Raw genomic sequence first — 16,163 nt, 5'->3', positions numbered from 1 at the left:
TGCAACAGGATGGCATCAGAGCAACAGCAACAAAAATCTGATGGCTATGCACCTGGTTGCTCCAAATGCTTCCAATTACCCTGAAGGAGCTCTGCATTTCTAAGGAAGCATTTCTTCCAGAGAATAACAATGATCATCGCATAAGTAATCAAGGGCCCAGCCCAAGGAAACATCAAATCTCTGTCATATCTTAACTTTGAAAAGAGGGAGGACAGTGACTTTTGGATGGTGGGAGGGCTAGACAGAGAAAAAGGAGATCAGGGTAGAGACAGTATCCATAAATGCAAACATTATGAAGGCAGAAAATCGTATCATTCTTCTGAAGAGTCGAAACTGTGAACTGCAACGAAGCTGGTAGATATACTGTACCTATCAACATCTGGATGGGATATTCTTATAGCACAATCAAGTAAATACTAGCACCGGGTCACCACCATGGAGAGTGCCTTGTGAAAAAAGAAGTCTATCACTTCTAGCAGCATTCTTAAATGTCTCAAAGTATCACTGACACGTCTACTGCAAGATCAGGGCATAATTGTAACTCAGAGAAAGAGGTGACTGCTGCTCATAAAGGTAAAAGAATACTGTCCTGCACTAGCAACATCATAGTTAACTTGAAACTCCTGCTTTGTTTCCTTTTTCTCCCCAAAAGGATAGACTGCATCTAGAAGTACAGCTGGAAGTATTTTAAATGTACAGGCTGTGGAAAATGTCCCAATTATTCAACAGCACCAAAATGGAAGAAAAAATTGCTATTTATCATGACTGTTAGTTTATAGGGAAGGAAAGGACAGGTAAAGAACAACAAAAATCTATTTCCTGTCTAATTTACTAGCTAATTTGAAGAAGACAAACTGAACGAGTAGAGAACAGAAGAAAAAAAAAAGAAACAAAGAGCAGGAAAAAATATGTCTAACAAAATCCAGGGCCCTTTCCAAAACCTTCAAACTAAGAGCAGGTGGAAACCAACCATATACATTGCTTGAGCAGGCCACTGCCATGGTTGCGGGCAGAGGTAAGGTGGCCACAGAGGCAAGATCACTCGGCAATCTGGGTGCTAAGTGACTGGTAAACAAGACAACAGTGTTTTTCTATGATGTGGCTTATTCTGAGGAAAAGCTCCAGGATGTCCTCTTTTTGTTATCTTTCAGCTACAACTCTAGTGTTATTAGTCTCTGTAACAGTAGTTAATGTACCTTTAAAGCCACGAATCTAACAAACACAAGAGCACTGTGTTTTGTTAAACTTAAAAGCAAGCTCTGTGCTTTCCTTTTTCCCATGCCTGTGACCCTCTGCGCGCACAGCAGAACCATCGCAGCTCTGCTTTTTGGCATGCTGCATGACACAGCTTCTGCACAGCTGGACTTTGTTCTAGGCTGCCTCTCCTCAGGGAAGTGCACAGCAGGGCAGGAAACATTCCTCGCTCCGTGGTTACCTTGCTTTAATTCTGCATAAAAGACAGAGAGGTCCTGGGCTCTACTACAGGCCATATGCTGCAGCAATGACAGAAGAGTAGCTGCATAGCCTCTTGGTGCCAAATCACTGTTAACTAAGAGAGAATTCCAGACCCTCCTAGATCCCATGACTGCAGCTTATTTACTTGGCTTTGGATGCATAGATGTGAGCTGCATATGGTCCCTACGGCCACTAACTGAGCTAGGAACAGAAAACAGCTTTAAGAAATAGGTAAACATTGGAGGCAGATAACACTAGAAGGAAAGAAGCACAAAGTGAGGCCATTCAAATAGCAGATATAGCTTTTCAAATGAGTTGGACCAGCAAAGCTGTGCTCCAGAAGACCATGAGCAATGGCACCATGACAGAGGTCATGATGCTTTGAACAGGCTAAAAAGAAAAGAAAATGACTAGAAGAGCGATGAAGCAAAAATCTCTTAAGAATTTTTTTCCTCTCTAAAAGATGACAAAAACCAATTCCATGTACTTTAGCACCACTACTTCTTAGAAGAACAGATTAATTCTGATAGAAAACAAGCAGTTTCCACAGATTAGCACTACCATACATAAGTATTATCTTTTAGGTTTTCTGAAGTGCCTGTGGTTCTCTCAAAGACCCAACAGTCAATACCAGCTGGTCATTTCAACATAAAGACCAATGGTTCACACATAGATGTAGACTAGATAACTTTCCCTGGAAAACTGGTCTAACAAAAAACAAGGCAGCGATAAGGTTAACTGTTGAAAATTACATTATAACAATTTATGTTATAATTTGTGGTCAAAGTCTCACATTCCCACTAATGCAGAACTGATCAAATTGATCATCATAGCTGTAATGGGTAGGAGTTGCTAGCAGGATGCTTCTGCAAGGTACCCTCCCCTGTACGCAGACATTATCAGTTTCATGATTAGAACACAAAACTGTTAAGAGCAAAATAAGTTACAGAATGCAGACTTTCAGCTTAACATTTGGCCAGACTGAAGACCCCAGTGTATTTACACTTCAGGTAACATTAAGCAGATGAAAATAACTGTGCCATGACATAGTGCACACTAGATGGGGCAACAAGTTTTGGGCTAGCAGTTCATCTGCTGACATGCGCAGTAACAGACAGACTGAAATTCCTGGGGAAAAATCATATCCCAAATAAGGAATTTTGGTCCAAACCAAAAGACAGTTTCATCTAAAAATGTTAGAAGTAGTTCAGCTTCTAAAACAAAAGATGGATTCTTTTTAATCCAAAACTACATCTAAATACTGGGTTTGCTATATCATTTTTTTTTTAATTGAAAAAGTATATTTCTCTGTAATGGAAACCATTTGCACAAACCTAGCTTGTGTATTATCATTGTTGATGGAATCTTGAGTGTTGTCTTAAAGCATCACATACAAATTGCTCTAAACATCAGAACAAGTTAGAGAGTTTCGTCTGCTTCCCTGAGTGACTTTCACCCCTAATGTTCTCATTTCTCCTTTGCAGATCAGCTGGTAGAACTTGGGCTTATTTAGCCCTAGATAAAGCATTGTCCTCCAGGCTGACAGACTTGCAGTTTACACTATAATTTAAAACAACTTTACACACCTACATTAATGAGCAAACCAATCAATTACTTACTGTTCTTCTTGTACATCAAGATTTCAAAGGAGTTCATCTCATAGTTCTCAAATGTTTGCCGGACCTTGTCAATTGTATCTTTGTCTGTCAGCTCTCCATACATAAAACTGCAAATAAAGCAAGAAATTCAAATCAGATACTAGACAAAGACACAAACCCATTTGTTTACAGTATGAAAAGGACCTATTTAGAAACAGTCCTCCTTTGATTTTGTTTCACCTGGAAAGCATATTTGACAGATGCAGCCCTGGGAGATAAAAGACAAAACTGGAATAAATAGATTACTTCTCTCCTCAAACAACAAGCACAACACTACAAGCTATTTAACAGAAAATAAATCTGTTCTCAAATACCTGCAGGTGCTGCTTTTTTGCATAACTTCTGCTCTGTGATATCCTGATAGCTTGCAAAATCCATCATTGCTGTAGACAATGGGCCAATCCACTATCTGGGCATTACCCAAGACAAAATTAGTATCTGTTTGAAAGAACACATCAGTTAGACATTTGAAAAGGCTATGGTTGCATCAGAGGAAATACTTATTTCAGGACCCAATCCTGATTTCCCAGTTTTTTCCCAAATACTATTCCCACTGCAGTCAATAGGATTATTCCTGGTTTTAGTCTCAAGTAAATTCTTATTAAAAAAAATAATAATAAAAAAATTAACTACTCGTGCAAAGCTTAAGAGGATGGTTTTATGCAAGTAAAACACATAATGGTTAAGCAGGTAAAATTCATCCGTTGACTGAGGACAGATTCACCAAAGTGCTTCCCTCTGCACCACATGCACTGATCTGCCATGACACTCAGTTTGAATGTGAAGCCTCTTACACGCGGCCAGAACAGCACATGACCGATATTTCTCCTCTCTGAACGTAGACACAGTGGCTCCTCTCAATAAAGCCTTCACTGCTGGCCACACAAGCTCAAATATTTCTGGTGTGACGTGCACAGCATAGCACTCCAAACTAGACACTAGACAGCTTGGGTTAGTACTTACACCAGGAGAAAGAACTTTTCGTTTGCTGTACAAGCCAGAAGGAGTTTTAATCAGCAAGAAAAAAAAAATTATCAGGATTCACACCTCCATTCTCACTGGATCTGTGCATGCTACTTTTTTTTTTTTTATGACTGAAATCTCATTCAGATGATGAACATACTCAATGCTGGGCCCAGACCTCACTTTTCTCTGCTGCTTTGGCTCTTGTGAGGAGAACTAACTACACCTGTGCCAAGGCAGACAGCGGTGCTGTTGCTTGGACACTGGCAGGCAGGCAAAGATCCTCTGGCTTTTGAAAGAAGGCTATGAAACCACATGAGATTAAGAGACATTCATATTTAAGAAGAGCCTTTAAGAGAGTCCACAACGCTGTCCACTTTTCAGGACCTACCTCCAACTGCTCAAACATACGTAGCTAGCATTAATGCTTCCTGCAACCAAGAGACACAAACAAGACATTTTACCTATTAATTGCAAAGAGGTTTGTTTATTTTAACTTTCCCTTTCAAAATCTTTTATCCCATTGCAAACTTCAAGTGGGTTTAAATAAAACATTTCTGTAGCTATCTAAATCCATTGCCCAATCCCATGAGCATGATTAAGTGCATCTTTATACACTCTTTAGAATGAAATACGCCAGTAGTATAATTTCAGGACATTTTAACTGCTTTGTTTCTCACAGTCTCTTTTAAATACCATGGTTTTTGCCTGTTTGAAGCACTTTGTTCCAAAAACAATACATGTCTTTTACCCCTTCCTATGAATAAGTAAGCCAAGTCATTTCTCATTGCTAAAGCAAGTGCTTTTGAGTGTCTATTATAAACACCACATTGCACTGTGTTAGGATATTTTTAAATTTTCATCAGGAAGTAAAAAAAACATTACAAGAAAATATGCAAATACAAATGTCAGGCCAGGTCCTGCCCTGATCTCAATGGTGTTATTTCATGCACGCAGTCCTTCTCACCATCTCCCTTTCTCAAAAAGGTAACTTACCCTTCTCTCCACTTCCTCAAGAGCTTCTTGAAGAGCTTCTATTAACCTAAGCAGTGACCTTCCTTTCACACTTAAACCTCAATATTGTCTTTGGATAAATAATCTCTTTTTTTTTATTAAAAGCTATATAGAGCACTTTTCTTATGACCATTATGGTGCTAATCCTACTTTTATCTAGCCTTGCAATGCTTCTGTGAGGTAGGACAGTAAGCTTATCCCCTTTTTACAGGTAAAAACAAAGCACTAAGACCACAAGGGGATTTAAGCACCAAAAGGCGAGCCTGCTACAGCCTAGTCCCTAGATGACCAGTTCTCAAAGACTTGGGAGCTGGAAGCTCCATGCATACTGTTGGTGAGATAGAACTGAAAAACATTAGCACAGAAAATATAAACCTGTCCAAGTTAAACTATGGAAAACAATGAAAAATTGGGATATTTTAAGGGGTTTTCTTCCCTTCCCTATATTACTCAAAATATCTGATATTTTAACAGAAGCCCAGTTCTCAGACAATACTCAAGATCCTTTGACATTATTGTAGAAGCTAAAGAATCACATTCCTATTTGCTTACATTTTGGCCCAATGAAGCCTGATTTTTTTTTTTGGACTGGTAGTTTCCAAAGGATGTTTAGAGAACATGCAAATAATTCCCTCCCTCCTGACAGCCTATCAGTTTGGGTGTTCTCTTATGAGATGTGGGGCTACCTAAGGGCAGTGAAAGCTCAGCCTTCATTTCAACTCCTAAATGACCATCCCAATTATCAAGCTACTGAAGAGAACATATGCCAACATCCTCACCATATGAGTTTTTAAGTCAATGTGATTTGGCTTTGTATTTTACACATCCCTATTAGGTAATCCTGTTAGTCTACATTGAGCGAGCCTCTTCGGGAGATGGAGGTAGAACACTTCATCAGAGAGTCCAAGTTTGGTTTAGTTGTGAGTTACAACCAAGCTGAGAGATCCTTATGTACATACAAAACTTTAAAGGCAAAAACTCAGGCACTTATCCATTAAAAAAGCAAGTCAGAAGTTTTGATGATCCCACTGTTTTATAAGTATGTCTCATTTCTAGCTAGTTCCCACTTCATGCATCTTCACCATTTTTTGATTCAGGCTTTACATAGCTTACAAACACGCCAGAAGTAAATACTGAAATTGGACCCATTCTCTGGAGTCAACACCACACCGTGACTCATCTTTGGGCTTGCTCCTCCAGCTCCATTACAACACTTATTCTAGTGCTTGCCCTGGGGTGATCCCTAGATCCAAAAAAAAAAAAAATGCCCTGCATGGACCAGCACTTAGGAACTCCCTGTGTAGCTGAAAGTCTGCAGAGAAGCCATTGGTCCCCATGAGCACAGCAGTCAGGCACTCAAGAGAAGCTGTAGCATAGTACCATCCAAACTGTCAGGCCAAGAAAGAGGTTTCCAACCCACCACTCTCTGCCAGCTTTCCTTGGGAGGTTACCAGGCTCAGGATGATAATTTCCTTTGTTCCTGATTTTGGTGCAAAGGGAGAGACAGTCTGCATTGGTGATTTCCAAACTTCCTTTCACTTTTTTTATTTTTTTCTTAACTTGCTGTGGCCTAACAGCCCACAGAATGGGAGCCCCAACACCTGCAAAGAAAGGGTCTTGGAGAAAAACAAGAATTTCTTTCCAGTTACTCAATCCTCTTCCCAGTTCTCCTTAAAGACAAAACAATGATGCAATGGTGGTTCTGTGCCTATGTGGAGAACACACTTGCATTTCTTCAGGAGCATCTCTGACAACAGTGTTTTGCCTGTGTGAGCACTGGCAAGACACAGCACAAAATAAGGACTACTGCTTATAACTCCCCTGCATAGTTTATTCGACAGATAACCTGGAGGTAGAAGGGCTGTTCTCATTGCTACCATTTACATTCAATTGCAATGACATCCCTGACAATGTGCTGCTTGGAGACAGCTCATAATCTGTTAAACAACTGCTCTTAACATATGACAATATTAAATAATATCCACTGAGGCAAATATTGCCTCTCCATCTGCAGGGACACAGGGTCCCAGAGGCCAGGAAACAGCTGTGGCTTTGTTGCACAACAAGCAGGAGGGATGCTCTAGTGAACTCTCTGAGCATCACAGGGCAAAACCTCTCGGGGACTCACAAGTAGGTCAACTAGGCCAGGAAAGGCCTTGGTCAGAGCAAGACCATGAAGAAATCCACTGATAAATTAACTTCAAAGACAGGTGGTAAAATGCGCATATGATAGCTGCAGTACTGAAACTATTTAGTGACTTGACGTACCTCTTTGAAAGGACTCCAAGGACTCACTAAAAAGGAAATCAATTTCTATCACAATGTCAGCTGGGTTAGTGGTATTGCCTGGCCCAAGGACAACCTGTAAGAATCACTGGCCCTTCTTATGAGCTCCAAGAAGAATTGAGCTAGGAACTGGAGAGGTCGGACTCATATAAAAGACAACCTGGGGTTCTGGCTTGTGTGGCACAGTCTGGTCAAAACCATAGGGAGACACAGAAATATGTAGAAGTGCAGCACAGAGCACATCATGCTGCAGAAACACAAGAACTGTAGCATCTCAAAAGCAGCACAGTTACCTGCATGAGTAGGGCAGGCTTCTGTGATGAGGGTTTGCAGCACTGGTTACTTTGTGAAGTGCCTCACTTCATATTTTCTAGCCTGCATTTTCCACAAGTCAGTTCTGTTCACTGCAGTATATCTGCATGTCAGCCTCTACACACTCAAATGTCAGACCCATTTTGGATTACCACTTTAAACTAGACAAGGCTGCTTTAAAGCAACAAGAAAAACATTTTAACTCCTTCCAAAATCTAAGAATGGATTTTCCTCAGTCACCGAAATCAGTACTTTTCTCCACTCACAAAATACACCACCACAGAAGAATCAGAAAACATCTTTCCAAATAACAGCGATCCTTTAACAGCAGCAATAACAAGTCTCTAGAAGACCCAGCTTCACAGAAACTACTGCATCTACTGAATCTTGTTGCTACACATAGTGCTTTGTTTAACCAAAACTGTCCAACAGCTTAAACTTCCAAAATGCCTGAGGACAAGAAGCATCACACAGACCTGGTCAGGACTAGCTGACTAGCTGAGAGGAGGTCACCTCCTTGCACAAGCATGGAACAAGTTACTGAAACAGTTCCTCTCTCCCTACCATTCTCCTGCACTGCTGCACATTCACACCCATAGCATCCCACCTTCTCCTGAAAGGTGGACCTTGCCAAGCTGAGCCCCTCGCCTCTGACCAGCAGCCAGACACGTTCCCAGGTCGCTGCCTGCACAGAGGAAGCACACTCTGTGACCAAGAGAAAACCTCTGCTCAGTGAGTTGTAGCACAGACCTTGGTAACAACAGAGGCTGGTGCCTACTGCACTTTCAGATCTGTAAGCGAGTCTGTCAAAGGTCCCCAAAGGCGTGCTCAGGTTGGTGCAGTGCACAAACGGAATTTAAATATACTAATATCTTTTCCTGCAGTCATCACACAAATACAAGCCTCAAAAGATCCGCTCCTGATTTATTGCCCTCTCAATGAAAGGAGAAACAGGTTCACCATGGTAGAAAGACCTGCTCCTCAACAAACTTGTTAATTCTCCCATCGGCCTCCAACAGGACAGAGATTGCCCTCCTCATTCCAGACCACAGCCTTCATCATGTTGAGTGAGGACATAACCTTGGTTATTGAGACAAGTGTATCTTTCTTTATCATGTCTCAAGCTCCTTCCTTGGATCTTCAGTAGACCAAACCTGGACCTCTAGCATTACAAAGCACAAACCATTACTACAGTAGAACTAAAAGAACTGCTTAGTAAATAGGTTTCTTACCCTGCCCCTGGTTACTGGGAACAGTGGTGAGGGATACAGCCTCCTTAGCTACTGTTCTGTCAGCTGGGCAGAAAGCAGCACAGGTGCTATGTCACAGCCAGCATCAGAAATGTGCAGCAGCCAAAAATCATGTACAACTGTTATATGATTACAGACTATATTCATATAACAGAACTGTTACATGATTACAGACTGTACAGAGCTTAAGTACAAGGGACAGATGAGCTTTTCTAAACAATTCTGGTGCTTACAAACTTGAGACTGCATCACAAGTAGCATTACTTGGATATAAGGGGGGGGGAAAAAAGAGATGGTTTAATTTTTGGTAAGGAACACAATGCATGGAAATAGAACGCTGCCTGTAAGTAGGCCTGTCAAAATTGCTACAGTCACACAGCTCATGTCCTGCTTTTGCTTTAACAATTTGCAAAGGATAGGTATGTATGAATTTTTGCTCATGTTTAGCCTTAGCTTTGAAAAAAGCATAACAGAAGCATTTAGTCATACTGATTAGGTACATTGTTCAAATGTAACTTCTGAGATCAAAATATGGCCCTAAATCAATGCAAATAAGTCAAACTGAATTTCAAGCACCTATTCAATCCTTTCTTTGCATACATGGGATCCAAGGTTCACACTTCAGGGTGGAAAGACACTGGAAGCAAACAAATTTTCATCTTAACAGAAGTTCTGTAACTGTATTCAAAGCAAGCACAGAGCTGCTCAAAGGACCGAAAGACTATCCACATGGTAGAATAAAAGTAGTAAGACAATATTCTGCTCTTCCACTCACATTCTCCTGTAGAAGTCAGTGATGTTGCATGGATACACACATCCACTCAGAATCTCCTTTTATTCCTTCCTAGAGTGGGAGTGTGTTAATGTTTAAATATCCCATTGAACAACTTGATCTCTCTCTAGAATAATGATATAGTGGCCTTAAAACTTTACATCCTTAATAACAAGACCAAATTCTTTTAAGCTGTAGCTTCACTGTAATACAAAACAACATATTATGAAACCCTATAGACAGGTTAATTTGGGCTTAAATGTTTTATAAAAGTTTTATATAACTATTTATTTTACAGAAACAAAAATGGATTTAAAAGCTCCTTGGCTGCTACAGCATGAACAGAGTCCACTAAATGCAGGCATTTCATGCTTTATTCAAACACGTTACACTGTCATGAATACTCCAGAGCATACTGCAAGTACAGGCTGAAAAGAATTATTAAAAACTTTATTTGATCATACTTACCACAAATAACAAGAGATACTAAAACAACAACTTCAAGTGACTCAGTTTGAATCACTACAAAAAATTAATGCTAATTTCAGCCAGCAGTATAGATAAAAACTTCTGGTTCCATCTCAATATTTGTTATTTTACATTGTTACAGCAAATATTTCAGAGTAAGTCTCTACCATGAGAAAAAAATAAATTTAAAAGAATACATCCATTCCAACACTAGTAGCTGTAAAATCTTCATTATTCTCTGTATTTTTAAAAAATAAAACCAATTAGTGCGGAATAATGGAACAAGAATAGCTGAAATGGAAAGTGCACAGAAGCTGTGATATGCACAGCGTCATTCTTCGCCTATCCCTGAAGTACCGTCCATACTGAGAAATTTAAAAAAAAAGAAAAGACATTTAGAGAAATGCAACATTAGCATGAGATAATTTTCAGAAATTAGAAAGTTCATCAGTTGTAAGAGTCATACATTGCGCCACTCTTAATGAAGGACAAAATTTCTCTTTAGCAGTGAGACTTCACCATTTAATTGGTCAGGGTTTTTTCCCCATCCGATCTTAAAAGAAATCCAGGAAAAGGCATGTTTAAGTTGCATTGATTATATGGCTCTTCCACCAGCTTAAAGAAGCCATTTGATTTACTGATTATAGCTACAGCCATCAAAAGCCTTAAAAGCATTTGACAAGACCTACCTCCCTACTCACTTTTAGCTATATGAGTTACAAAAATGCACTAACAAATTATCCAATGAATGGGTTTCATTAAGATTTGTTTTACGATCTTGTTCTAGGATTTAATGAAGAAATGGACTGATATGTTGAATTATCACAGTAGAACTTCTTGAGCTTTCAGAACATTCATTTTAAAGCACATTATCTATCATCTTGGTTGCACTTTTTTTTTCCATGCTATCTATAAAAGTCACTTTAAGGAAATCAGGTTGTACATTTCTAAATGCATAAAAATGCACACACAAAACGAGAAGCTTCTGGCCTAGTAAAAGCCAGTAAAAAAACATTTTACATTCAACTCAAATGACACTGAGGAAAAAAAAAAAAAAGGCCAATACTGAATAGATACTTTGATGTACTGACCAACTGTATGAAAAATATGGATGGAAATAAAAGCACCTCCACAGTTCTTAACTTAGAAAAGAAGGAAGATCAACCCTTTCCTTTGTTTCATTCTCACTTTGGGAAAATGTCCTTACTATGGAACCTACAAGTTGTCCCTTTGTGGTATCTGAAGGTCTTCCAATTTCATGCCTAAATGTCTTGTTTTAATCAGTGCCGACAGACCAATCTACACTCGTGGACTTTACGCAGACAGAAGTGATTTTACAGGAAATCTCAAATAATCTGGGTTTTGCAGAATTAGATACAAAAGGGTACAGACTGAAGTTCAACTACTGGATGCCAGATTTGTAGACGATAACATTTACTTTGCCTTGCACAGGGCAAGCATTACTAACAGCAAAAGAAACAAAATCTTTAGCTAAAGGCACTCTATATGTAAAGCACCATCTTGTTACTGACCCAGCAGTTTTCCATGCACTTTTTGCAAGGTGTGACTCTGGCAGAGAGCCTTCCACACCAGGGAAGAGAAGCATTCTCCAGCCTAGACCCCTGTATTCCATTATGTTGTTTTTTTCATGCTGAAATTAACCCACTGAAGTCCAGAAGGTGGATGAGACTTTAAACTGTCAGCATGGAGCAGAAAACCTCCTGCACATCTGCTACAGCCTTCCAGGTCAGCCCATTTGGGAGCTTTGAGAACTAAGGTAGCTTAATCCAGACACTGCACCTCATAAGGAATACTTCAATATTGCTCTTCCCTGTGCATAGTTAACTTTGTCCTTTTCAGTACTTTCATGTCTAAAACAGTCACTAAAATGCATTTCCCTATTCGATAGAACCTCACTAGATCACACTAGGATGTAATTTACCTGCAGCACAAGGCTTCTGAGCCGATCCTGTGCAAATAATGAATTTCACCCAGTGTTGTTTGAAGATGCATTGAAAATTACGGAAATCTATGAACTATCAGGAAACCAAATATATTCTATCAAAAGGAAACAGAAAAGTATATTCCACCCAAAAAATGTGCTTGCTAATTTCAACAAAAGCAGTCCTGTTCTCTGTATAAAAATACTTCCTTGATGATTGATGCTATTTACTGAAAGTGTTGCAGTAGTACGAGATACCCCAGTGATGCCTGGGACCTGGCTACCCTTGGCACATCACATACAGAAGAGCGATGCAGAGCTTGTTATGTTCATACGTGTTGTTCCCCACCAACATATCAGCTCAGTCATCTGAAAGCTATTAGACCCACAACACTTAAGACAGTAAACCCTGCCTTTGGGGAAGCATGCCTACACTGCTTCTGGGCTCAAGTCGCTTTAGCTGCAGCCAGGGTCTGCTTCTCCATACCGTGCTGCTCACTGGTTTAGGTTCTGAAGGGAAGGCAGGTAGGGCCAAGTTGCAGCAGACATAGCACTGTCAGGTTAAGGATCCTTTGCAAACATGCCATTTAAATGAACATTTATTCAAGTGCAAAAGTATGAAAATAAAATTCAGTTTAGTTCTTCATTCTCTCTTAGGTTCCTTTCCATTTCTCTCTGGCTGAACACGAAAACAGGTTTTTCCCTTTCAGAGGTGTTTATAATAAAGTTAATTTCTCTCCTAGGTCTCAGGCAATGGTACAAGGTTAGCATGCCCAGGTGGCAGTATGTTTATTGTACTGGGACTTTACAGTCTCCAATGCAAGTAATACCATAAATCATGGAAATGTCTGTTATTCTCAGGATTTCTGTCTGAAGGCACTTTTTCTATCCCTCTACAGGAAACTCACTGCATTCTCCATCAAAGGGCACAGGTTTGCTTCCATACCCAATGATTTGTTAGGATGTTCCTGGGGGACTTAGCAAAAGCAAGACTAAATTCACACAAGCCTTATGCCCTCTAACCTCCTCTTCTTCTAAACTCCTCATTTTGTCAATAAATCAGAAAAGCAACTGTGACTTCCACTGAAATTCCAAAGCCGTGTAAAAGCAGGGCTTGCTTTTGCCATCCTCACACATGCACAATTATCACAGACCTCAGTGAGAATTTTGACCGAGGAAGGATTGCAGAATCTATCTGGCATTTGTGTAAACTGAAAAGTATTTTTGCCTCCAGTTATTGATAAAGCATTGGAATATCACAAAGAATCAGTATTGTCCATTGTACTGCACCATTTGCATTGGGTCCCTTGGCACTGAACCAAGAGTATAACCATTACTGTTACAGTGCTTGTGTACTGGGGCTGCACTGCACTACCTGAGAAAAACCTTAATATCACATTAGCAGTAACCATTGGGGCTAGTGATTCTTTACATACTGCACTGGTTTACAGCATGGGCTCATTTTCTGTCCCATTGGGTGTTCTGGTCTTTAACTATTTCAATGTTTCAAACAAATTTTTGTCAACCAAGCACTACATGCAACATTTATTTTTCTAGCTCTAGATGGCTAGCATAGAAACACAGCTTTTAAACATTAAATAAAAGACATCCAGTTTTATGGTGTCTCTCATTTCAAAGAGGAAAGAATCTTAAGTTCACAATTCATCCAAAGGTCTTCTTGTGAGAAGAAACCACAGAGGACCAGATGAGGTCCACAGGTCTAGGCAGATGACACGTGATACATTCTTTCCTCTGTGTGCTATCATCAGGCCATCCCATCCCAGGATGGGCTGAGAAATTCTCAATTCCTTCTTTACTGCTACGTGTGGAGAGGAATTACTGTGCAGCTTCTAACCCTAGCATAGCTCTTTCGGCTGGCATTAGTGCATGAGAACCTGCCTCAGTTGACTTGCAACCTAAGAATCATCTCTCGTCCCTAATAACTCCAAATACGGCATCCAGTAATAACTTCAAAGGAGATGATTCAGACCAACAGAGTTTGAGGTGAATCTTGCTGCAGATGGTGTGGTATAAACCCGAACAAAACACTAACCCTAACAGAAGAACCCTGAACCTGCAGGCCTATGTACACTGCTATTATCTCTAGCCATTGAAGGTGCGTCAGCTTACCAGTCCCACATCTAGTATGAAAGGCTGTCCAAACAATTCCTTGTTAAATTACTGTTAATAAAATGGTATAACTAGTGTTGTCCTTAGAGCAATGCTTGAAAAGAGGATGCTTGCCAATTACTTTGCTATTACCACATAGCCTCTTTCATGGAGTTAACACCTCCTGTCCCAAAATATAACACACAGCAAGAATGTGTTTTCCTCAGTTCACCTGTGACTGTGAATGCATGTTATATACGAATACCTTTAAGTGAAGCTCTTATTCAGTATCTATTTCTGTTCTATGATCATATTCCTCTCCTTTCAAAGGGAATCCTCCTCAAATTAGGAACATTCCTATATCTGTATCAACTCAATATCTGTTGGCACTACTTAACTTGCTTGCATGTGCCAGCAAATACAGTTTGACAACAAGCCCAACGTTTATTTGGCAAATCCCAAACAGCCTTGATGGTTTCATTGTGGGTCACATTACTATCCAATCAAACAAAACCAACAAGGGGAAGCCAAACCTCAAGCTTTACGGGCCCATTTAAGCCATCATCCTGTGGGCATCTCAAAATCATCTCAAAGGCCAAGAAGGCAGGCCAAGGCGAGCCAGGCGACAAGGAACTGCCGTGTTTCCATGCTGCCCCCACACTGGCTAGCACAGCCCTGCCTGATGAGTAGAGGAAGGACCCTTGTCTCCTGAAAGAGACAGAGGCCAGAAGAGGCTGATGGTTCCACGTCAGAACTGATTCATACAGCATTCGTATGTGACGGCATCACATCCACAGCAAAGCTGGACTGGGTCCAGCAAAAACTAGAAGGCACATTAGAGAAGAAATGAGCTTCTAAACCTGAGTCACTTTCCTAAGCTTCTCCTAATACGTCTGAACTGTGCATCACTTCCTACCAGGCTTAATCTAAAAACTTGTATTGATTACAGCCCTCAGGACTCGCTGAGCGTTTGGAAATGGAGTGCTGTCATTTCACCTGTGCTGTCTAGCACCACGCTCTGCTATGACACCTTCTTAATAATGGGGGAAGAGAAGATGAAACAGAGCATAGCTTCTGCTGCATGATTCCTCTCATCTCCAAACCTCAACTGATTTATTGCATCAAGGTTTTGGCACTGAAAGTCAAAAGAGAAAATTGGGTTTTAATGAAGAAAATAATCTACAAACTCAAAGACAGTTTTGAGAAAAGCCTTAGAAAACTGGTGTTGGAAGATTAGAGAAGCAGCCTGAATGTGATGAAATGTAACATTTCAATTTTTTTAAAAAGAGGGCAAGATTCACAGTAAGAAGGGCAAGTATTTTTTCAGGAATGCAGCTTCTAATCCCTTCCCTTCTACAGGGAAGTTGCAGAAAGAAACGACCTATAAAAAGAGCCTCACAATTTTATGCAAAAATCTGGTCTTATCAAAGGCTATTTCTCCAATAATATAGTGTAATTAAGGAAAAAAAGAAAATATTATTCGGATAATTGGAGTTTTTAGCTGCTTATCAAGAGGGTTAATTGTCTTTGCCTTATCAGAACAAGTCGACTATACTTTTAATTAATTAACTCATCTTGTCTTCAAAAGAAGCTTGATCTTGCATATTCTCAATCATACTACAAGTTCTTAATCCCTTAAGTAACCCCACTGAAGTCAATGGAAGCATTAAAAATGGCAGAACTTCGGCTCTGAGCTTTAAAAAAAAAAAATGCACATGCTTAGGTTTGAACAAACACACAAACGCCTGCATGGTCGCAGGCTGACTGAGGGAGCAGCTTTCGGTAAGTCCCCAAGTGAAGGAATCTGGGTAACATTGATGCATATTTGCATGCAATCGGGAAATTCGAGGCATTTCCCACTCCGCAGTTTTCCAAGAGAAAGACCTGGTTACAGTGCAGTAGGGGGAATAAAATAAAATAAAATAAAATAAAAT

At 40.1% G+C, this 16,163-nt stretch overlaps 1 protein-coding gene across 1 annotated transcript in view; it reads right to left on the bottom strand.

Annotated features, from left to right (window-relative positions):
- LOC104520823 (potassium voltage-gated channel subfamily H member 1) overlaps positions 1–3,551 on the bottom strand; it is a gene marked incomplete at both ends in the record, with an annotated part of 96,166 nt that extends 92,615 nt beyond the window's left edge. The window contains 2 exon segments of the mRNA XM_010162622.2: positions 3,075–3,181; positions 3,428–3,551. Coding sequence (XP_010160924.2) covers positions 3,075–3,181; positions 3,428–3,551 — 231 coding nt within the window.
- Positions 3,552–16,163: the final 12,612 nt, after the last annotated feature.

The sequence above is a fragment of the Antrostomus carolinensis genome, unplaced genomic scaffold, assembly GCF_000700745.2.
Source record: "Antrostomus carolinensis isolate BGI_N321 unplaced genomic scaffold, ASM70074v2 scaffold9102, whole genome shotgun sequence".
Lineage (NCBI taxonomy): Eukaryota > Metazoa > Chordata > Aves > Caprimulgiformes > Caprimulgidae > Antrostomus > Antrostomus carolinensis.
Note: the sequence above shows the minus strand (reverse complement) of the source record. Positions and strands in the feature narration are given on the sequence as shown.